Source organism: Apaloderma vittatum, unplaced genomic scaffold (genome assembly GCF_000703405.1).
Source record: "Apaloderma vittatum isolate BGI_N311 unplaced genomic scaffold, ASM70340v1 scaffold8471, whole genome shotgun sequence".
Taxonomy (NCBI): domain Eukaryota; kingdom Metazoa; phylum Chordata; class Aves; order Trogoniformes; family Trogonidae; genus Apaloderma; species Apaloderma vittatum.
Window position 1 is genome coordinate 336 of NW_009697331.1, and position 24307 is coordinate 24642.

General features: G+C 37.1%; 1 protein-coding gene across 1 annotated transcript in view; it reads right to left on the reverse strand.

The window, feature by feature from the left end:
• Window positions 1–761: 761 nt before the first annotated feature.
• Window positions 762–24307, reverse strand: part of HERC2 (HECT and RLD domain containing E3 ubiquitin protein ligase 2) — a gene marked incomplete at its 3' end in the record, with an annotated part of 98489 nt that continues 74943 nt past the window's right edge. The window contains exons 63-85 of the mRNA XM_009877602.1: window positions 22284–22428; window positions 21357–21582; window positions 20330–20501; window positions 19584–19770; window positions 18709–18849; window positions 17752–17943; window positions 16094–16247; window positions 15340–15447; window positions 14055–14186; window positions 13385–13543; window positions 13175–13293; window positions 12662–12787; window positions 11557–11712; window positions 11294–11409; window positions 11001–11199; window positions 9891–10105; window positions 8962–9139; window positions 7130–7291; window positions 5832–5923; window positions 4804–4943; window positions 3595–3782; window positions 2748–2945; window positions 762–845 (exon numbers count right to left, since the gene is read on the reverse strand). Coding sequence (XP_009875904.1) covers window positions 762–845; window positions 2748–2945; window positions 3595–3782; window positions 4804–4943; window positions 5832–5923; window positions 7130–7291; window positions 8962–9139; window positions 9891–10105; window positions 11001–11199; window positions 11294–11409; window positions 11557–11712; window positions 12662–12787; window positions 13175–13293; window positions 13385–13543; window positions 14055–14186; window positions 15340–15447; window positions 16094–16247; window positions 17752–17943; window positions 18709–18849; window positions 19584–19770; window positions 20330–20501; window positions 21357–21582; window positions 22284–22428 — 3589 coding nt within the window. The remainder of the gene's footprint in view (window positions 846–2747; window positions 2946–3594; window positions 3783–4803; window positions 4944–5831; window positions 5924–7129; window positions 7292–8961; window positions 9140–9890; window positions 10106–11000; window positions 11200–11293; window positions 11410–11556; window positions 11713–12661; window positions 12788–13174; window positions 13294–13384; window positions 13544–14054; window positions 14187–15339; window positions 15448–16093; window positions 16248–17751; window positions 17944–18708; window positions 18850–19583; window positions 19771–20329; window positions 20502–21356; window positions 21583–22283; window positions 22429–24307) is intronic.

Consider the following 24307-nt stretch of genomic DNA (forward strand, 5'->3'; position numbering starts at 1 on the left):
ACCCAGCTCTTTCAGCCTCTACCTCATACCTTCAATGTCCTTATCAAGATCATCCATGTTAAAGAGAAATGGTCCTAACACAAAGCCCTGAGGAAAACCACTTGTGACCGGCCACCAGTTGGATTTAACTCCATTGACCACCACTCTTTGGGCCCGTCTCTCCAGCCAGTGCTTTATCCACCAGATTGTATGCTCACCCAAGCCATGAGCAGTCAGTTTTTTCATGACAATTCCATGGGGAACAGTGTCAAAGGCTTTTTGAAAGTCTAGGTAGACAATAACCACAGCCCTTCCCTTGTCCAATAGTCAGGTCATCCTCTCATAAAAGGAGATCAGGTTTGTCAGGCAGGACCTGCCTTTCATAAACCCACATTGACTGAGCCTGATTCCCTGGTTGTACTCTATATGGTGTGTGTAGAAAGGTAAGAAAAGCATCAGAATCACCACTCTCAAACTATCTAAATTGGTGAGTTTTGAAAACTCGGTCCTATGTCACACAGATTTGCTCATTAGAGTCTAAATCATTCACCTGATATTTCAACAGGTGTCCTCCTCCCCCTGAAACAACTACAGTGTGGGCAAAACCATACTGAAACAGAAATTAGCAGCTCTTGCCACATTCCCTTCTCCATGGTTTGTTTCTCTGATAAAAATTCAGCTCTCCATTACTTGGATACCAAAAAGCTGAAACAAAGGGACTTGAGAAATGAACAGTGGTGTGGGCTAAACATATAGAGACTAAAAGCTTCAGCTGAAGATACCTGTATTCTGTTGAGCTCTACGACTGGCCCATGCTGACGATCTCTCACCATAGTTGCTTGCACCACCTTTCTGAAAGCTGCCTCCTAAAAAAAGGGAAATACAAAAAAAAAATAAAGTAGTGGCAAAGCTGCAATCAAGTAAGGAAGCTGCACATATTTCACAGGTAAACACATGATCAGTTCAACTCAGGGAATAAAGAGACTCTTCAGTAGAACAGAGAAATTGATCCTGCAATATTATCCTTCTGTGATTTTCTTCTGAGAACATCACAAAACTCTAGAAAAGGCATAACACCTCTGAGCGTCTCTTTCAAAGAAATGGACACAAGCATCAAATACTTTTGGAATACTAAACATAAACAAAAGCAACAGAAGATAAAGCTGTGAGATGTTAGTTAAGGATTGTGCTATTTGTGCTAATACCATTCAAATCTTAAACAGTTGGGATACTAAAAAAAAAAATTAAAATCACTCCTTTATCACATAAAACCCGGCTTCAAAGGTTGTGCTGCACCCAGATTCAGTTATCATTAAAAAAACATGTCACGAGTGCAGGTATAAATTAGTTTATACTAGAATAATCTATGTATATGGAGAATTATTAATGCCAGAAAAACAATCAAAAAAGCCAAAAATGAGATCATCTTGCTATGGGAAAGCAATAAATGAACAGCAAATATTTTTTGTTTTGTTTTAAAGTATGCAAATTCAAATACCTGAGGTTCTCTCACTAAATATATTGATCTAACTTTACACAATCAGACTCAAGCAAGCTTGAAAAATATTTTTAAGTCTTTAGAATCTCTGAAGGTAAGCCTGACTTCAATGCCTCAATATCAGCATGGCACTAAAACTTCTGGTGTCTCTTTTGACATAAAATACACCTATCACATTTTATCTTATATCTGAAGCGTTTCTTTAACTGTTCTACAGACTCCTAAAGTAAATTATGCTGAATGTGACTCCTGCACCCCCATTCCTATGTTTAACATCATACACCCTAAGACTCCCTACTAACAGCACTAATATATAAAAGTGTCATGAAGACAACAGGTAGGATTTCCCTTTGCTTTTTTCTAACTCAGGTTTTGCTGAAAAATGTTTAGTCTTCTCTTGGTCTGCAAAGCATGTATTCTGCTGGATTGCTCTAATACACAATTTTATTGGAGTTTAGAGAAAGTGACCTTGAGACAATACATGCTAAAGAGTCTAGTTACAGGCTATGTTTCCTATTTAAGGACACAGAACAGCACTGCAGAGGAAGACTTAACTTCTTCCTTCTTCAAATATATCTCCCAGCAGATTTTGTCTGTTTATATAAGGTTATCATTTTTTATTAGACAAGTTACTATGACAGTGAGAAAACTAAGATACAAAACTGATGATCATACTGAAGGCAAGTCATGTTTTTAAAGGCTTTGTAGATCCAAAGTTCTGAATAAGTGTTGTAGATTTGAAGCATTATAATTTTCTACAATTTCCACGGACTGACTTTACTTACAACTATAAAAACCACTTTCTTTATTGATTTGAGACTGCACTCCTGAGTATTCTGTCTCCACTTTTAGCCCAGTCTAAAACAAGCTTGTACCTGCATAGAGCTTTGGGTCAACTAGTACCTCACCTGCTCATGACAACTGAAATACAAAAAGCAGACAATGACCATTTCATACTTATCTTACATTTTTTTCCAGGATAACATCTACTGAATACTCTACAAGAAGTAGGCTGTAATACTGACTGAAGATTTACAGCATAAAGTTATTTTCAAGATAAACACAGAAAAGCACAATACAATGAAAAACTGACAAAAACATAATAAAAAGAGCACAAAGAAAGAAGTTTGCATAATCAGCAGGCAAATATTTGACGTACAACTTACAGAACAAATTGAGACATAAAGTTCTATTTTCTTCAAAAACTGTTTAAGCAGTATATTTTACTTATAGTTACAAATCACTCCCTTAAAAATATTCAGATAAATACCTTTCCCTGCGATATCAGGATTCCCCGTAATGTATCAAACCCAACTGAGGGTCCCTGGCCAGTTTCGTCAAGTCTTCCTTCAAGATCGAACATTGGAATACAAGGACAGAAGAGTTCAGAAATGTGATGCAACAGCAGAAGCCTGTTTCTCAATGAAATGATGGGAATTTCCTGTAGATGATTGTACTCCATAGGAACCTACAATAAGGCAATGACAGCCAAATGCAATTTCAAATAATTTTATTAAATAGAACAAAAATTTATAAGATTTTTAGATAAATTTCTATTAGAAATTCAAATATTTGCTTATTCACATTGTCCATATGTGACTTCGGTTGTTTATAAAAGATTAATAATATTTATCTAAACTCAAACAAATACTAGAAATGTGACAGACTATTCTAACTATTCCATATTCTACAGTTCTCTTTATCCATGCAGAGACATACTTTATATCATGTCATCACTATACCAAGGCACTATAGCTAAAAGACAGAACATTCAAAAAGCAATTGTCTCAACGTAGAGCAAGTAACGAAAAAGTCCCTTGGAAGGCAGAAGGTATTCACAGCTGAAGTACAGAACTGGAATTCTTGCCAATTTGCAAATCGAGTTACTGTTCTGCATTGGATTAACAACTGAATGAAGAGGCTTTCTCGCCTCAGAAAACTGGAATCTTTCTTTGCAAATATGGAAGTAAAACAAAGTAACTGGCTCAAATTTGAAGACAAACCAAAGCACACTGAGCTTATGCAGGAACTTAGAAAGGAAATACATCAACTGAAAAATAAACAGTAAGTATACTAGGTATGTTTAAAACCTGAATGCAGTAGGCCAAAAATATTACCTGTGTAGGGAGCTTGCCAGCATTAGCAGGCTTACTGGTTGACCAAGCCAAAGTATGGGCTGAGCCACAGGCTACTCTGTTGATTTTTTTACCCTGAAGTGCTGCAACCAAGCGTGGTCTTTGGATGGCGTTAGTTGTTCCATCTCCAAGCTGCCCTTCATCGTTATCTCCCCATGTATACACTTCCCCTAAACAAATAAATAAATAAAAATTAATTTTTCTGAAGGTAAGCTTTTTTGCCTTTTTTAAACTAGCATCTATAAATTATTTAACTGAATGAGGCCTTGGACTGTAACAAAGATTTCTAGGACTGATGGCCATCCTGTAATCCATTGTCAAGTGCAGATAGATCTTGAATGACATGACTGGGCCCATCACCTATGTAGAGTAGCTAGTCTAAGATGCATTTATTTCCTCAGTTTACATAACTTAAAAGTTCTGTTCTAGAACAGGAGGAGATGATAGAAGAATAAGAAAAGATAGACCAGAAACAGCTTCTCTTTGATGGTTTCATCGCAAAAAGGGCTGATATTAAAAAAAATAATTATAAAAGGCTTAACATTTTGTATGAGATGAAGGAAAAAAAACCCTGTAATAGGCTGTATTACGAGAGAGGACACCAAAACAGGTGCTTACTGTTGTAAGGTAATTGGAAAATACTTTTTAAATAGCAATCTTGTTTCTGACCTTTCATTTTCTGCAGCTATAAACTATCTCGCTAGCACTTATAAAACACCCTGTTATTGAGCAGACTTGTTAATTACATGTGGGAGTGAGTCTGCTACAAAGACTATTCAGTATCTCAACCCGCTCTGTAAGAAGCAATACTGCTTGTGAATTGTTTCATTTATCAAGTTAAACACCTCAGCAGGCTCAAAAGACTCAGTAAAAAAAAAAGCCAAATCCATTCATTTTACTGCTTGACCAATCTGTAATTACTTTTAGAGGTCTATATTTTTCTTTGACCATCAGCATTTATGAAACTTAAACTCTTTAAAAACCTTCGGTTGGTTTTATGCAATCATTGTCAATCAATGACATCCTTGCTGCTCTGGAAATATGCAACATCTGAAAACACAAAATATGTCCTTGTACATAGTGGACTAGCATTTTTAGCAAGGACATCCTACTGACAGTTAACCAATAAATAAAGTTTCATCTTTTTCAAATTCGGTACTGAAAACTAAGTAAACTATTTGACTTTTATACCATCTTCAGTGCAGCAAACGCAGTGCAAAGACCCAGTAGCAATTGCAATGACTTTCTTTCCTTGCAGTCCCTGCACTTGTCGTGGTCTTCTAACATGGTCATCAGATCCATGGCCTAAGCGATGATAATCTCCTTTGCCCCTGCAAAGAAAAGGTAAAACATTTTAAAACTGTATTTTAATTGTGGAAAAAAAGAAAGGACAGACTGTGTCTGATATTTGATCCATAAATGTATGCATAAACCATCTAATACCAAAGTATTCTCCAAATACTCAGCATTAATCAACCCTAGCTCGTATGACATCGATGTGATTCTGCTGCTATAGTAAGAATTCCTAAACCTCCAATACGCTGTTCCTATTTATGCTGTGTAGATTGTTTTACCGCTTCTGGAGGGAATTGTTTGGGTTTTTTCACTCTTAAATGATCAAGTATTAGAAGCATTAATCTCCAAAACCAATAGGTTTTCTGACCTCAGAGACCAGAAGTTTGTAGAGTTTAAGGATCTCTCTAAAGTAGTGCAGAAAAGGGGGCAGAAGGATGTTGGGAAGGTATTTTGCTTCAACTTTTTAAACGCTTAAGTCCAGTAGTTTAAACTACAAACCTTGGAATGGTGAAGGAAGATCGAAACAATGAACTAAAATCATATGCTCAGACTACAGTCGCCACAAGCTAGACACAATTTTGATAATATACAAGTACGTTATTTATGCTGTCATCTGCCAACCTGCATGACACTTCAGGCTTATACTTCTACTGACCTTCTTGGAACTTTTGCATCTTGCAGTGGTCAATGCCTGGAACAACAACTCTGTGCTTAGGTCTCCAAGACAAAATATTTTGATTTTTTTGTTCAAACAGCCCTATAAAATGTCCCTCAAAGTGGTAGATTTTATTAGTCAAGACAGAGGAACTCAAAAGCTTTTGATGAGTGGAGGAATCAAAATAGCAAAGGCAGTATGACACTAATATTTGTTGCAGACAAGGTTACATCTAACACTGACAAAATAAATAATACAAAATGCTTACCACGTATACACCGCACCAGATTTGGTAAGAGCCACAGAAAATTGTGATCCACATTCTACTTTAACCACTCCAAGGCCTGTGAGGGAATCAATCTAGGAAAATAATATCAAACAAAGTCAGTTCATTAAAGAGGGTATAATTTTCATAGACTGCACTGTCTTAAGTAAAATATAACGTGCAAGTGTGTAGGTCTCTATATGTATTTATATTACTATATTAATATTTTTATATTATTAAAATTAATGTATTTGTATATGTATATATTAAAATGTGTATGTAGCTCACTTAGCCGAATTCTACTCCTTTTATTTTTTTACCACTTACTGCTCATTAAAAAGCGGCTCAGGTTTGGCAAACTGTTGGAAGACGATCTCTAGTGTGTTTTGCCAATAGTTACTCGGCAATTGCCACTTGGTAGAAACAGTAAGGCTCTGTCTCCAAATACTCAACATTAATCCTTCCTACCTTGTATGACATGGATGGGGTTCTGCCAACATAATAAAAATATCATAAAATCATAAAAATATTTAAACCGCCAGTGCACTCTTCCTTTTCATTCTCTGCAGGTCTCTATACCACTTTACCAACAATCCTATGGGCCTGATAATTGATGAAACATAAACCACTTTCATATTGTCTCTTGTTATGCAATTAAAAAAAATGGTTATTTGGCAGAAGCTGGTAGGGCTTTGTCTATCTGTAACAGAATATCTATATCCAGGTAATAAACTGTGACTCGAGTCAAAAAAATCTAAAACTCACTGAGCATAGGTATACCCAGCTCACATACATTTCTCAAAGACAGACAACGTTCATCTTCTTATGAAGCGTTGGAATTCAAATTAGATGGCTACACGGATTTAACGTGTAACATATGGAGAAATTCCGAGTCAACCACAGATTCATATGAAAGGTTTAATACAAAGGTTACTTTTTAATCAATTGATAGCCCCTTCTGAACGAAGTTATGACTTTGCAGCGATATTATGGAAATTTATTAACATAAAATATGATTTCTTGGCAAAAATCTAACATTTTGTCAGGAATCAAAATTAAAATGAGAAATATTGCTGGAACCTGTAATGTTCTCTGAAGAAGAAACCTTCAAGTGCAACTTTAACTGTCAGCACAAAATCTAAAGACTCGTCATTGTAGCCTACTAAGTTTACTCTTAACAACAATCAGAAAAATCCTGATGTCCCAGCACAGGTGAAGGTTTGCAAATATCGCTAAATCTCTTCAGCATTCGCTACAACCTTGCAGTTTCTAAAACAATGAAAACAATTACATTTAAATACCTTCATTGGCACTTTACAGCCATCGCTGCCTCCTCTCCCAAGTTTTCCATAATCTCCATCACCCCAGGACCAGACTGTATCATCGTCAGTCAGGCACAAGGTCTGTGCATCTCCGCTGCCACAGGCTATGTCAATCACGCGGTAGCCCTGGAGAGCTTCCACCTGGGAAGAAATCACCCAGTTTTGATCACAATAAAAGACACAGTCATCTAGTCTCAGAAAAGATGACAACCTGGAGAGCTGCCTAACCAACACAAGTCTGAAATGCCACAGGAAGAAGCAAATAAGGGCAACTCAAAGGGCCTTGCTCTTTCCCAATTAGCAAAACGAAAATTAACTATGCATTTTAAATACTAGATTATTCTTTTTAATTGGTGAGCTACTTTCTTTTTTTCCCTACCTAAAAAGTCAGAGAAACTAATTCATACAAAACATGCAAGGTTATCAAAGGCTATACTCTGTTGAAATAATTTAAGGCTTTCTGGGTGAATATTGTATAAAGTAAGAAAAAAAAAAGTCTTTTTCAAATACTCTTTTACTACTTGACAATTTTCTAGCACTTGCACCATAATCTAAATGTAATCAACATCTTTTGAAATGCTGCCATCTAGTGATGAAGCATGGGATTTGGAGTGAAAGGATGGTGAGCCACCTACATTGCATCGTCACACCACACAAGAAATAAATTAGAGGTAGCACAATTCATCATCCAAAGCAGCATGGAACTTCACATACTTCAACTCATCTGCAGATTAACTATTTTCATACTAATCAAGAGGATGGAGGGGGCAAAAAATGTAGAAAGATGTATAGAAAAGGGGTAGACCTTGTTTTCTGGGGGCCAAGGGAAGGAGGACATCTGGATACAGGTAATGAGGTCCCGAAGTGGACTAAGAATGCACAATACCTCGTTGCACAAATTCAAGCACTTAAAAAAGTTAATGCTTGCAGGAATAGAAATACATGCACTGAGCTATGAATAAAAGTACCAAACTAACCATCAGTTTGATTCAACTAATGCAATCTTATCCTTTGCTGTATTTTGAGCAAGAGAACAGAGATTGCAAAACGAACTCTCATTTCCAAGGCAGGGCAGTTTTCTTAATTCCACTGCTCTAACTCAAAGCTCCTACAGGAGTATGATGGGCTGAATTACAACTTGTCAACTAATCAATATCCTCATTCTTCCCTACATTCTGTGCTGTCCAAGTTCTCAGATTTACCACTTAAGAACCAAATGGAAACAGCTATCTTCTTAATCCATAATTCCTTAACTCAAATTTATTCAGCAAATAGCTATTAAATACTTCATAACTACTTAGATTAAATCCTTACTAACTTAGTGTATGCTTCCATAATATCTCAGTACTCAATCATGAGAATTAAGAGTATAATTACTATGTCAGGGAAAAAAAGGCAGTTTGCAAGTGACTAAGTGGCTATCACTGTCAGCACTGGCATATTTTTTTAGTAAGTAAACAATGAGTGGAACCAGTAGACAAGGAGCTCACTTGTTACTTTCAGTGCAAACTATTGCTGTGAAGGGGTAGAATTTACTTACTGAGGGGTGGGGTGTTTGATCTGAGGTGTTCTTTAAGCCTTCTCTAAAGCAAATTCCTTACACATTGTTTAGTGATTTCTAGCAAAGTTTTGCAGCCCCACTTTGGTTTTATTCCCTCAATATGCTCCTGTTTTCTAAAGCAACTGTTCATTTCTCATGAACACATGCCACCATTTTGCCCTTTCATTCTTTATATACAGAAACACAAAACATTACCAATGCGAAAGTAAGAACTGGACTAAGACTGTCTAGAACTTCAATGATTTCTTACCAGTTTAGGTTTTAGTTGGTCCTCACTGTCTCCGTGCCCAAGGCGCCCGTATCTTCCCTTTCCCCACGTAAAGAGGTCTCCTGCAGCTGTAATGCACGCGCTGTGTGCTCCGCCAGCAGCGATGTCAACCACTTCTATACCTCTCAGAGATTCAATTACACGAGGACGATCACAAGGACTGAAACCAAAGTATTCGACTTGACCAAAGTTCTAGAACAGACCCTTCATGTTCAATGTGTGGAGAGAGGTTTTTAAAATGCATACAAGGGCACCTAAAATAACCGAGTATTTGCCTTTTTCCCAGTTTAATAACCAAAAGAGACATGTTTAATCATTCAGAAATATTCTGAGACATCTATACAAGCTACAAGTATTTTACCATACGTTACACTACAGCATTACAAGTTAGCTGAAACTACAAAGCCAGTTTCATTAAAATCTAGTCTACCCTGAAAAATCAGTCTAAGTTAAGACACATTATCAAAACTTCCAGCATAAAATGTGCTGCTGCCCTCCACCATGGACTTCAGCATTCCTTTTTCCTTTTGGATCGGAACACTTATCTCTAACACAACAGAACTTTTCTCCTTTAGTGGAGGCAACAATGCAGGTGGAAATGAGAAGCAGAATGGCAGTTCTGAATTGCCTTGAAGTTCCATGCACCTAAAAGATGGATCCCAAAGGAAAGCAACCAGACTTTAATGTCCACAGATACGTTAGAGCACAATATCTAACTACGGAAATCGGAGTAACTGTTTATCTGAAAAATATTTTGTAATTCTAATTTAAAAAATGTACATTTCCACACCACTGCTTAACACCAACTTTTACATACAGGGAGATCTCATACAACACTTCTATTACATAGCAACAATAAGAAGAATCCATTAATAGTTTTTTTAAAAACACCATTTCAAAGTGTTACGTACCTTCGGTTTCCATGACCAAGTTTACCATCTTCTGCTTCACCCCAAGAATAAACTTCTCCCTCAGAAGACAATGCCAAACAGTGCTTTCCTCCTGAGTTTACCGCAACTTTTTTTATAAACACATGCTGAATGGACTCCAGTAAAGTTGGAGTAGAAACTGACTCTGTTCCTCCAATTCCAAGCCTACCACCTGCTCCATATCCAGTGGCATACAGCTTTAAAGTGAAGAATAAAATTTAATTTTGTTTGCTCCTCAAAGAACATTCACTAGAGCTGTAGAGAAAAATTCTGAATGTGTACTATAAAACAGTTAAAGGAAAGCCTGAAAAATAATTTCTTACATGCCTCCATAAATACAGTTTTAAGTGCTGCCTTTCGCTTTGTCTGAAATTGATTTCTCTCAATAGAATGATGTCAAGAAATGTCATTAATCTGTCCCTTACCCTTCTGTGAATCATTAAGAAGGATGATACTGATTGCTGAGAAATCATTACAATATCCCAACTAGATGGATGTAATCGTTACAAAAAGCTCTAGCTAAACTTCTTGATCACATCCTTAACACTGAAGCTGCCATCTATATCAAAATAAAGATGTTTACAAATTCATCAACTTATTTTTTCTCCTATACCTTACACTACACCTCTGCAGGGTACTTCTTTTCACTTGGATTTTAATCATCTGCAAATCAGATCCTGCAATATCTAACGTCCACGCATTTGGCCGTCTGTGAACAATCTCGGATTCCAATTACACCCCTCCCCTGTCAGAAAGACATAATCACCATCACATTTTACTGTCAGCTCTGTTATATGAGACTCTGTGAGCACATTACTTGTATTCAGCTTTGTTTTCAAAAATCTGATTACAGTTTTGAATTGAGAACTGGAATACATATCTTGTTCTATGCATTTAATGCTATAGTACACTGAACTCCTAGACTGCACTTGCAGCAAGTTGCTATAGCTCTGTTTCTTTAAAAAAAAAAATCCCAAAACCACTACCACAAAAAAATCTGTGCTACACACATTATTTTTTATTTAGTCAAACTCATTCTGGCTGAGGATGAAATATTTCAAGGGAGTCTAACGATTATTTATATATCCTTACCTTCCCATCTGCAGTCACTGCAAACAGAGTCTGTTCACCACCAATTAACTGCACTGGTCTAAGGGTAGCAAGAGCTTCACATGGAGTTGGGACTTTGACTTTTGCCCCTTCAATCCCACCAAGTTGTCCTCTGTGATTATGACCCCAACCATAAATAGTTCCGCTGCCGCCAGCTGAAAGTGTCCAATCGTCGGGTCGTCTGTGGAAAATAAAAAACAGACCAAATTTTAAAAGAGCTTTTAAAAAGTCACTAAAAATACAAGACCAAACCAATGACAGTTGAAAGAAATAACCTATTCATCCACTGGACAAGCTGCTCATCCTGTTCTCTCTTAAAGACATCATGGCACTCATGAAGAACATCCATATTTTCATTATCTGCCATTAGTTCTCTGATTTTCTTTGCCACCTGTAAAATATTTTGGATTAAGCGACATTATTCAAACTATCCACTCCTCTGAATACAGCTAGCATAAAATACTTCAAACTCAGTGCATCTTTTCAAGTGAAACACTTTCATATATTCCATGAACCATTTGAAATATTCCTGAGGTACCTCATCAAGGAAAAGGCGAGGTAACGGTGTCCGTTTATCAAGAGCCACAGCAACCCTGGATGCCATACAGTATCTCCTGAACCAGGCCCACTTGTGCGTCTCTGCACAGCAAGGGAGAGTGTCCAACTCCAAATCACAGGCAAGAGCCACAAGCACCTGCAGATAACCAAAACCACTTGAAGGATATATCAAATATGTGTACTAAAAAGCAATATGTCTCTGATGTAGTTGAACAGTCCAGTAGGGTCTGAACACAGTCTCCAAGACATGTAAATCTATGGGACACTAAAAGCTATCTTCATCCCCCTCGTTGATGGGACAGGTTAAAGTGTACCCACACTATCTCAACATAGTTATTTATCTAATGTCCTCTTCCAAGCCATAATTTTTTACAAAATCCTGTGAAAAACACTCCTAGATAATTAACTCTTCTGTATCAAATACCACATACTGAACTTTTTACCTTCTACTTCTAAACTAAGTCTCCTTCCCACAATTAAATCGATTTTCAATTGATTTTCAATTTCATTCAATTTCAAATCAATCACACTAATGAAAATTGCAAACAATGGATTAATTCTTCCCTGTATAAACTTGTATGTGTTTTAAGAATTCTTTTCCTTTAGATAAGTCCTCTTAGTTTAACTTACACTACATGGGAGGCTTTTCCAGCCTTTTATTCTCGTTGCTTTTCTCCATTTCCTCAGCTTGCTTATTTTTACTTTGAAGTATGAGTTAAAACTGAATAGCCTTTCTTCTGAGACATTCTTATTTGTTCCAACTAGATATAAATAAAACCTTCACAGTATTTAAATAAATGAATAAAGATACATTGCACACCTATTAGGACAACTCAGAAATCACTTATCGAAAAGTGTAGTCTACTATCCTTCCAAAACGTTTTTCTGACCTATCTCTGCTTAGCTAGGTACTCCTTATTCTTTATTTACATATTTGATTCTCCTTTTAGTAGTGTTGTTCTGATTTTGTCAGAAAATGTTTCTGATATAGGACTAGGTGAGCTTACCACATCTCACACAAAAAAAAACAAACCACAAAAAACCCCGCCAGAACTTTAAGTTCTTTACTGATTGTACCCCATTACCTTAAAGAAAGGGCTGTGGAGCAACTGTTTGCCACCTCTCACAATGGGGTCTTCATAGTCAAACTGTCGCTGCAAAGCTTCTGGAAGACCTTTAACCAAAGCAGCTAATGCACTTCCTGTGAAACTCTAGAGAAAGCACAGAACTAGAAAGTTAGTCTCACTGTACTATTACAAAAAGTACATTTAGATGACTAGGACAAAACATTAACAACTGCTCAAACTACAGCTAGCTACCTGAAGCATCATTTCCATCCATTTCTTAATACAAAAGTATTTCTATCACTCCAAGGTAATTGCAAAACCACAACCATATAGTACTGGAATTAGTATTTTTTTTTTTTCTAAAACTGAGTACCTTTACAGGCTCGTAGACCTTTGCAAGGCTATTCATTTACACCTTTCCTATTTTGCTGTTAACAACAAAAAGCATTTTACATCAGGGCTAGCATTTTTACACTTCACATACACCTTAATGTAAAAAGCGAGAAGAGGAGAATGTCACTGCCTTCTCACCAAAGCTCGTGTTTCTCCATCATTATCCCCCAGAATCCGGTTGATGTTAATAGACTGGCCAAACTCTGTTGTGAGCAGTTTCCGTAGTCTCTGCAAGGCCCACATTCTGTGACCAGCAGCTAAGGAAACATAAGCACACAAAGAATGTGATTACTTAAAATTCTCATTTTAACTTCAGACAAAGAGACTTAATTTTAAGACGGCACCTACCTAAGGCACTCAGTTGAGCACAAGCTGCAAGAGAAGCTGCCAAGCGAGGAACTATACTCCTGTTGGAAGCAAAATTTAAGCGAAAATCCAACAAACACGTAACCAAATCCATTGAGGGACACGAAAGAATGCAACGATCTGAAAGAAGGTCTTTAGGGCCTGTAAGAAACAAACAAACAAAAAAAACAGTTAAAAAAAAAAGTCAGGAAGATTTTTCCTCAGACTGAAGTAAGAGCTGAACATAGGCAGGGTTTAGCCAGCCAAACACAGCAGTCTTGAGCACCAGCCTGCATCTGAGTTTGTCCATTCCACCACCCTTTGAAGGGACTGGAAGAGGTACTTTCATGACAGAATTCACCTAATTTCAAAACAGATGCATTAAAACAAAAAAGAATTCCTGATGAATTGTGCCTCAAAAGTATTTTCAGTGATGAAAAGGCAAACTAGAGTAATTACAAAATACCTCTTCCCTATGTCTAAGTGCATCTCTTGGGAATTTGTTGGAAATGTTTGCTAACCATGAATGAAAATGTTTTATTAGTATGAATGAAAATGAACTTCAGCATGTAAATATCACGCAATAAATGCAACTGTGAAACAAGCAAACAAAAAACGAGACAAGTAAATCTACTCTCCTGCCCTTCAGTAAAATTCCAATATGTTACCTTACCTGCAGCCGGCATAATAGGGTAAACAGTGAATCGCCATCCCCATCCATTCACAGAGCCATCGCTGATGAACTTCCACTTGAGCTCATCCCCCGGAATTCGCAATTCACTAGACCAATCTGACCACTCACGACCTGTTACAACAGGAAATATGAACATATTCATCTGTACCGCCTGAGCCAACACGCAAGCCACTCATCTATAGCAACTCCTTCCATCACAAACATCATGCACTTGAGAAAAAAATGCTACATAAAGCACATGAATGTAACTATAAAGATGTTATATTAATGATACTAAAGTCTTAAACAGTTCAATTAGTACTGCTTAGAGATACCCTCGGCACTTTTAATACCACATTCAAAACACAATCTTACCTACTTAGATCTTACTAAAATCCATTGTCCTATTTTCAAATTATCTTTTCATATTACAAAAATATAAAACAACATACACATTAAATAAAGCTTTTCAGCTTTTTCCAACAAGGAATCCAATCAGAACTATCTCAGTAATGAAACACATGTGCATCTGAAACAGCTGTGTGAAAAATGGGTCAACAGTAAAGCCCACATCATGAATGCTCAGAAACGTTAAACGCAGGTCATAACTACCAAGATCTTTGTAAATGATGTAATGTATGGGTCGGTTCAACGTAAAATTTATGAGACCAAAAATATTCCTCTAAAATCTCTTACAAATTAACAGTGCTTAAAAATTAAATCAGAGGTAACAGCATAAAAGATGTGAAAATTTCATGTATCGTCATATATATTGTCCAGAGTAGAAAACAGAGAAAGCTCAGCTATTATTTGGGCATTCGACTACAGAAGAGCATTTGTCCTGACTGTATGAAGACTCAAATTTCCGTAAGTTATTAACTGAAAAAAAAATGCTAACAAAAGAAGTATTCTTTTGCAAATGTGTTCCAATTTATTAAAATATACTTTGATGGTACCAAAAATTCATATCTGTTGGCAGAAGAGCTAAAGACTGATTTTTTTTTTTTTTAATACTCTAACTGCTCTTAGGATGAGCATGATAACATGCTCTTCTGAGAGATTTTCTATATTCAGAGACACAAGATCACTCTTACATGTCTGTGTGTGGACCCCACATATTTTAAAGTTTAAAACAGAGTACCAATTTACAGACTTTGTCCTCTTTTTCAACTGGCATAACCTTCACAACAAGTCAGTCACAGACAGCAGAACGTTTCATTTAGCATGTAACAGTAAATCACACAAGGCATTTTTGAAGAGCACCAAGAGCACTAGTTCTCATAACCTGATCGGACGGAAACGATTCGGTTGACACCGTCCATGATGGTGAGAGGATCATGACGCCGCTCTGTAGAACACTGGCGATCAAATTCTACCCTCAGTCCCTCAGCACCTAAATGACAACAAAGAGTTTACACATTTCTCCAGAGCACTCGATACCACAAAACAAACACAGTCCTTTAGAAATCCACATGAAAATATAGTTGTTCGAAGCCACAGCTTGCTTCAGTTTAACACCATTGTTTGTAATTTCTTCTCTTTGAAAGGCATACATCACCCCAAGCTCATGTGAGTAGGGGCTAGTAGCTAGAAGACTAAATTCAGAACTGAAGTTGCAACAGACAAAAAAACCATCCATTTACAGTTAGGGTAAATAGCTCTTTGTTGCCTAAACCTTTTGATAAGTACTTGGTAACACAGGGAGCAAGCACTAAATGAAAAGACAGTGTTATAACAAAAAAGTGATCAAGACCAGAAGACAGGTGTTCAATTACTGACTCTGAAAATGACTCTTCTCAGCTTTGTAACTGAAAACAGCAATGATACACAGCTGCAGTGACAGCCAGTGAACTCAGAAATGTGTCGTTCACAAAATCAAGGTGTTCATGCAGTATGTGTTTTAAGAAACACTTTAGGAACACAATACATAATATGGCTTTAAAAGTTCAACACACATTTTTGCAAGCTAAGGAAAACAATATTGCATGCAGGCTTGAGATTAACTGATCTTTAGTAACGTAAGTCTAAGAATTCTATACCTGGTATTTTAACTGTGCCACTAGAAGATGTATCATCAGTATATGGATGGCTGCTTTCTACCACAACTGGTTGTGAAGAGAGGCGACCACTTTGCGAATCAGTTGCTACATCTTCTAGTTCAGTAACACAGAGCTCCAACAACATATCAGCAACCTAAGAAAAGAAAAATACACACTTTATGAAAAGTAAGTTGGTCTAGTCCCAAGAAATCTAAGCCAACTAACATTCTGCCCAAATTTAAAATAAATAATTATAACAACCACTTGTTTCCTGAACTCTGATTCATAAACCATCATAATGATTCAAAAGCTCTCTTTTCCGTGGTGGTAGATTTTGAAACACTACTAAAGTTGAAAGCCAAACAACAAAAGTTTCCAGTAAATTACAACAAAAATAATTGTTTTCCTTTACAGAAAAAAACAAACTGTAAAGCATAGGCCAAGAGATTAATGAAAGGCATAAATACTTAACCAGTATGTAAAAATGCAAAACACTTTTCCAATACTAATACAATTTTTAAAGAGCAAATAAAAATACTGACTGACAAGGTTAAAAAAAAAAACAAGCAAGCAATGAAACAACAACAAAAAAATCACAAAATATCACACACAAACACAAAGTTGTTCAGCTACTATATGGCTGAGCATAGAAAATTTGGGGGGGAAGAGAAGGAAGTAAAAAAATCCAAACCCAGTAACAGTTCAAGAAATACCATGCAATTGGCTCTATATGAATAGCGTCAGTTAGGCTCTCCCATGATCCTAGTTTACTAGGACAAAAATACCATAAGATTTCTTTGTTTAAAACTGAAGCTGTCTTGTCATTTATACCACTAATAAGCAAAATTTCTCTCAAGTCAGTGCACATTCCTTAACAAAGGTATTATTCATCTTTTTGGTTAGTGAAGACAAATTCAATAAAAGAATACAAAAATCAGCTTCACATTATCACTTCTGACATTTCAAATCGGCCTTTAAGCAATGTAAAGCCATAAACTGCATCATAGTTAGCAAAAAATATTTGAAGCATAAAGCTACAAGAAATATTAAGCAACTTTCAGTTCATTATTGTAAGCAGATATTCTACAAATAAATGATTTGTAACATTCTTTTCCGTAGCTGCTGGTATCCAATGCTACATCATTTATTAATTCTGTTTGCTGGCTGTTCCAAAAAAACACACACCCATGGATACTTTGTAAATACTTAGAAACTTCAATGCACAAAATGCGAATCTTAAAAATTAAGAATTACATTGTTAACAGTAACAACATTTTTAGCTAACAAGAATGACTGCATCAATTTGAGAAATAAACTCAGATGCAAAAGAAAACCAACACGGAAGCTTTTTTAACTAGCATTCGAGGAAATAGGGCTTGGTTAACTCAGCTTCATTCCAATAACCACTCGTACAATGCATACATACAGTTCATTAAGTTTGTATCTTAATGTCTAACTGCAGCATGACAAACAGAGGAAACAGTCTGTTACTGACATTTGCAGCACATGCATGTATTAAAATCTTTAAGCTTCATGTGTATTTTCACATTTATTAAGTTTCTCAGTACACTGAACTGCGCTTTCCATACAAGAAAACACTCTAGCAAGCTCCTAGTAAAAGAGGACATAGTTATAAAGCACCAGAAACAAAAGCTGACCTGAGGGTAAGCTGTGCCCATACCGGAGAGCACAGCCGAAAGAACATCTCTTCCCTTTTCACCCGCTCGGTTGGACACGGCAAGCTTCAGCAGGTCAACCATGACTCGTGTGTCATCTGGTACCAAGAGACTGGTAAACTCATCCAAGTACTGCGGTTCTGGGCCAGACACTTTACTTTGACTTTCTACATCCTGCAAAATAAATTGCCAAGTATTTAGTTAGTGAAGACAAAAGAAGCATTTCACTGAATCCAAACAACGTGTCCAAAGAAGTTTTAAGTTTGGGCTCAGAAGCTGACAGAGTTGGGGCTGTTCAGTCTGGAGAAAAGAAAGCTCCGAGGAGACCTTAGTGTGGCCTTCCAGTATCTCAAGGGGGGCTACAAGAAAGCTGGTGAGGGGCATTTTAGGATGTTGGGTAGTGATAGGACTAGAGGGAATGGATTAAAGCTAGAGATGGATTGGTTCAGATTGGACATTAGGAAGAAGTTCTTCCCCATGAGAGTGGTGAGACACTGGCACAGGTTGCCCAGAGAGGTGGTGGAAGCCCCATCCCTGGAAGTTTTTAAGGCCAGGCTGGATGGGGCTCTGGGCAGCCTGATCTAGTGGGGGATGTCTCTACCCATGGCAGCAGCAGCGGGGTTGGAACTAGATGATCTTTAAGGTCTCTTTCAACCCTGACAATTCTGTGATTCTATTACTCTATAACTTTCAAACACAATTTGTAAACTGGGGATTATATGGTCCCCAAATTAAGCTACTGCTCAATGCATTTCTCAAATGAAAAAGCTTTCCTAACTCTAACATCCTTTAACTTCCTTATTTTAAATCCCTCTGTCTTTGGACAGATTTTTTTTAAAAAATGCAGTCATTTAAAGAATAAAACCCCAAGAAAAGCAAAGTTGCTTGTGATAAGCGTGGTAAGGATTGGAGTTTTAAGGAAGATATTGACAACATTACTTCTTTGGTTTTTGTCATGGTTTCTGCAATGATACTGGCAGCTCCAGGATCATCTGTGACTGGAATGAAAGGACGGGAAGAGGCGGCAGCAGCCGAGGGAGTTACAGCAGATGGTGTCACAGCATCTTCTGAAGAAACAACCTAGCCAAAACAAATAATAACTAAAAAAGCTGCAACAAGATACCATAAAACCTTTAAAAGTCTAATTATTTTTTAGGAGGGCCTATGTTCAAAGACAGCAGTAATTTAAAAACAGCCATAAATGCAAACCCAACAGATTCCCTCCCTATCGTTTTAGCTTCTATTTAACGTTTCTAGCACAGCAAACCAGCCAACACTCCCCTCAATGCCAGCTGCTACAAAAAAATACAATAAAACGTCAGTGCCTGCAGAAAAGTCTACAGTGTGAAAGACAAGCCTTAACAATACACGTCAAATTAACAGTTTGTTAAAGAAAAAGTTCTCTTTTCTTTTTTTCTGCTTCTGTTAGCAGTTGGGAATCATCAGAGTAGAATTCAGTTCAGGCTCTCCTCCTGTCTACATTAGTTGATGTAAATTTAGTTTAAATTACTGCCCTTAATCTTGACTTTTAAAAAAAAAAAAAGATTGCTCCTGCAAAATTAATTCAGTATCTGGTCAAATCATTAATATTTTCATGTTAAGTTTAAAATACTACTCAAAATTGTCACAATTGTATTTATATGACACATGGCATTCTGAGAGTTCAAAACTGATTTCATGCTAAAATTTTAATTTTTCCAAATCTGACAGAGTACACCTGAAAGCAAAGCATTTAAGAGCTGTTTAAGCTCTGCCAATATCAAACTAAATGAGACAGTATTTTTCAGCTTTACTGTTAAACACTGACACTTTACCTCCCCTCTCCTGTCCTGCCACGGGTTTGGGCTCAACCTCTCTTCTGTATCTCCAACAAGCATGCCTTCATCTCCGCTAGCAGGGCTTCCCGTTGAAGTAGCATCTGATGGGGGGGCCGGTGATGAAGAGGGACATTCCACTGGTGCAATCATACTTGCAGGCATCAACGCTCCAACAACTGCATCCCTGAAATTATGTAGGACAGATAATGTAAACCTAATCATATTCCCTGGTTGAATTTAGAAAACGATTATACTAGCTTATGTTAACAAAATAAAGAAAGGTTTCCAAGCTCTGGAATATTGAGTAGTTTATCTCCATTCTCCTTTGGGCCTGATGCTTAAAGTCTGTGTTTTAAGGCCACTACATTACATGTGCTCCTCTTCATAAATTTTAGCACAAATACTCCTTTCTCTACTAACAACAGGAGGGCACTGTAAAGTTTTACTGTTATTTCCACCATGCCCCACCCTGCTGCCTCTGTATCACCTGTCATGATTTACTTACACTCCTTTTATGTGATTTATTCAAGTACCCCCAAATAAGAAAAAAAAAAAAATTTCCTCAGGCTCTGGGAGCTTCTGTAAGGAAAATGTAACAGCATAAAGCTAACATCAACATCAAAAGAAAATTTAAACACAGTTTAGGCCTATCCTGAGGAGTCCAAAATTGAGAAGCAATTTAAACCTGACTCTAGAGATACTATGTCACCTTCTGCAGAAGACAAAAATGTTTGCATGCCTACCTGGCATACATGATTTGTAATGCCATCAGTATGTGAGATAGCGCCTGCTGTTTGGCAACATTCCCATCAAGCGATAGGAGAATCTTCGCAAGCGAAGGGCGATTCGGCTTGGAACTGTTTGCCCCACTAATTTTGTTACTGGCAGCAGAAGAATCTGCATCTGAAGGAACACCTGGAGCGAAGAGAAAAAAGAGAAGGCGAGCGGTTTTTGAATGACTGGAAATAATTTCTGTAATTTCTTGTTAAGTCAGAAAGATGACTGTAAAACTAACTTTACAGTTACAACATTACAAGCAACACTGAGGCTTTGTAGTGAGGGCTTTCACAAAATACTGTTCCACTTTGCTATTTATTAATGGAGATAATACAGATATAAACATTTTGGTGATCAGCATCTAAAACAAGTTTTACTTACACAGAAATTTCTCAGATGTCAAGAATATTTATTAGGTGCTCTTAAAAATACTAACCAGATATTTTATGGAGAAAGAGTTCTTGCTCTTTTTAAAATACACTGTCTTGTTCATGAAAAAATTTAATTAGCAAAATGTTTGCTGCCTTCATATTCAACACAAAACATTGCTGGTTTACCTTCCAAATTCTCAAGTCACCTACCTTAGAGACAGAAGCAACAGAAGCATCTGAAATTATAGCAGGAGGTAGTATGGAAGAAGAACAATATTACAGTAGCATCCACCTATCATTACCTCTGTAAAGCTCTATCCCATATTAAAGTTTTTGGGGCATTTCATAAAGCATGTTGCATTTTAATTTTCTGAAGAACAATAAAATTTCAAATACAGGCTGCTTCTGAACAAGAACTTTACAGCTCCCACATTCAGGAAGAGGTTATGTTTGGGCTTTTTTTAGATGTATGTTTTTTCTTGTTGTTCTGCAGTTTCAAAAGACAGTTTTCTTTTTTCCCCTCTTCAACCACCTATTAAACCACACACAGAACTAACTCTCCAATGGCACTAAAAAAAACCCCAAACAAGCAACAGAACAATGTAAGGCAATAAATACCAACCAAGATAAGATGCACCTAAAGGGTCCCTCGCTGTCTGGAAAAGTACCGGTTCATGAACAGCTGGTGTAGCTACGTCCACCGTTGTCCACGCTACACTGTGTGAAGACCCACAAGCAACCCGAGTGATCTTCTGGCCTTCCAAGCCCTGGACAAGAGTGGGCTTTCGATTGACTGTAGTAGTTCCGTTGCCTTGTTGCCCATGGTCATTGTCACCCCAAGCGTACACCTGCCAGTAAACATTTCCACAGATTACTTTGCTTCACCGGTTGCCTCATTAAACTGTTGTTTGTGGTTTTTTATTAAAAAAAAACACTACAAAGGACTCTTAGTGATATGTATTATTAATCTAGGGCACTTTTAGAGAACTTATTGCCATGACTCCTTTTTCTCCTGCTAAATAATGCAGGCATTATCTATCATACATTAAAAAAGAAAAAGAAAAATCAAAGTGGCACTTTATCAGATGATTCATAAATTATTGCCAATTCATAAATCATCAGTGGATTCATAAATTACTCAGTGTTCACAGTGAACAGTAAGCTAGAAGAATTGGTTGCACAGTAATTACATTAGGGATCTGAATCAATACTACGATAATGCTGAATCACAGCAGAAAAATTTATCCGGAATACTACAACTTCTTCTGCATTTCAAAAGTGAGAAGCAGGAAACTGATCATGTGATAATACATTAATGAGGAAAATATTACAAAAGCTACTATAACGACAACATTTAAACTCCAAAAGCCAATATAATTTAAATTTTAATCATGTCTATGATTGTTCAGGACTTTAAAAAGCAATTAAATATCATATGAGATTTTTCTTCCATCGGTACCAACACTATTACATTCTTCTTCCTCAACAGTTTAGTTTATTCCTTTCTGAATTAAGGGAAAAGGGGAAAGGAGGGTGACACGCAACGTACCTGTCCAGTGTCGGTAACGGCGAGGCAATGGAGTGCACCTACAGCCACATGCACGATCTTTTTGCCCCTCAGCCCTTCCACAACTTGGGGCTTTCGTACATGCACATCCGTGCCATGGCCCAGCCTAAAGTAGTCGCCTTTACCCCTGCAGCAGATTGTAAACATCAAATTTGAAACCACTACAGTATTTACACATTCCTCTGTCAATGCGGGTTTCCAAATCAAAATCCTTCATCTGTCATCAGGATTAAACACAAACAACTAGCAAATTCCTCAAATCTGAATTACAAAGGCCTAAAAATGCAGATAATTGCAGTTCTACGATTCTGTAACTTTTCACCACTGTATAGACCAGTCATCATTATGACTATTTTTTTGCACACAGTGTAACTGTCATTACGCTGAATTTGCCCTGTAATTTAAATACTCACTGCAACTATAAATACTGAAAAAACTGATGTGCTTTGATAGACTTGGACAGATTTACACCACTGAGGATAAACCTAACAATAACAGACCCTCTAACGAGTCTACTCACAAAACTAACACATTTTCAGAACTGAGTTTCTTCACATTGTTATAAGCCTCAATGTAGGTTCTCAAGCCTCCATAATTTAAATTCTTCTAAAATTGTTATACACATACTGTACTAAAAGTACAACATAAGCAAAAGTAATGTGAACACTTATTCACCCTCTAAGAATGTCAGGAAAGAAGAAAAAAAAAATCCTGAGGGTTCTTCCACTGTGTTTTTAGCAACCATTCACTCATTTCTGCTGCACTCCACCAGCAATACCAATTTTTCTCAAGAAATGTCATGTTATAATGGAGGTGAATATGATATATATTACTGTTGCCTACCTAAAGTTATAACACAGAAGTTGCAGTTTTTCCCTCAGACCAGTAAAAATTTAAGAAGAATAAATGTTTAGAAGCAACTCAGCCATCTGAAAGGGCAGACATGCACAGCTGAAATTGATCCCAAAAATTCTTGTAGATCTGTAATATGATGAAGTAGCTGTAGATTTTATGACTCAGTATAACAGTGTTAAGATAACCTAGGGGAAGGAAGGAATGAACAAGAACTTTGCAAAGAGTCTTAAAGACAGCCAGACTCCCTTTATTCTTACTCCTTTTGTCACTACAAAAAAAATATTTAAAGAGGAGGGGAAGTGAGAAATACAGCTTCCAGAGGCCACTCTGAGAAACAGTATCTCTGATAAAAGCTTTCAAAAGAAGTAACTTACAAAAATGGAAGCTCTGTGGATTTCTCTTCATGTCATTCATCAATTGCTGACAAATAATATAGCAAAAGTGACTCTTTTAAGTCCTCTTAGCTTTGATATGCATCAAGCAGGTCATAGTGTTACTGCACAAGGATGGGAAAAGACCTTGAATCTGCTTAAAGCTCTGAACTTCATCTGCCATATAGTAAGCTTTCAGATTTTACAGAAGGGTTTATAAACTCAGCAAGCTACATTTGTGTTCAAAACAAAGCAGAGGCAAGCAGACAAAGAGAAGAGAAATAAAAAGGGTTTCTGAATAATTCTCACTGATCACCTCATAGCAATTCTTGCTTCGAGGCATCTTTACTGACAACTCAGTGGCCTTCTGAGCAGCAATGAGCTCTGCATAGACCCTGTGCTTCCAAGGAAGGTCTCACCTCCTCTGAGCTTTGGCTTACATCCTTACTCTACTAAATTCTTACCCTCTCAGTTTCTGCTTTAGCTGTAGGCTCCATACTCCTAACTATGACTCTCAGTGTCTCTTTTTCCCACTCCAAAGTCCTGAATTAATGTTCCCTTGCGCACTCCACTGCTCCCAAGAGAGGGAATCTCTCCCCCTTCCTCCACGAGTTCAGTACGACCCTGGCAGAGAGTGCAGTGCACAGCTGAGCATGCTTGAAGGCACAGTGTTGGATTTGTAAGACAAAACATACATAGAAGGCAAAGATGGAGTTAAAGACAGTCAAACAGCAATAAATACAAAAAATACTTAGAAATTGCTTTGTTAATACTTTCGGT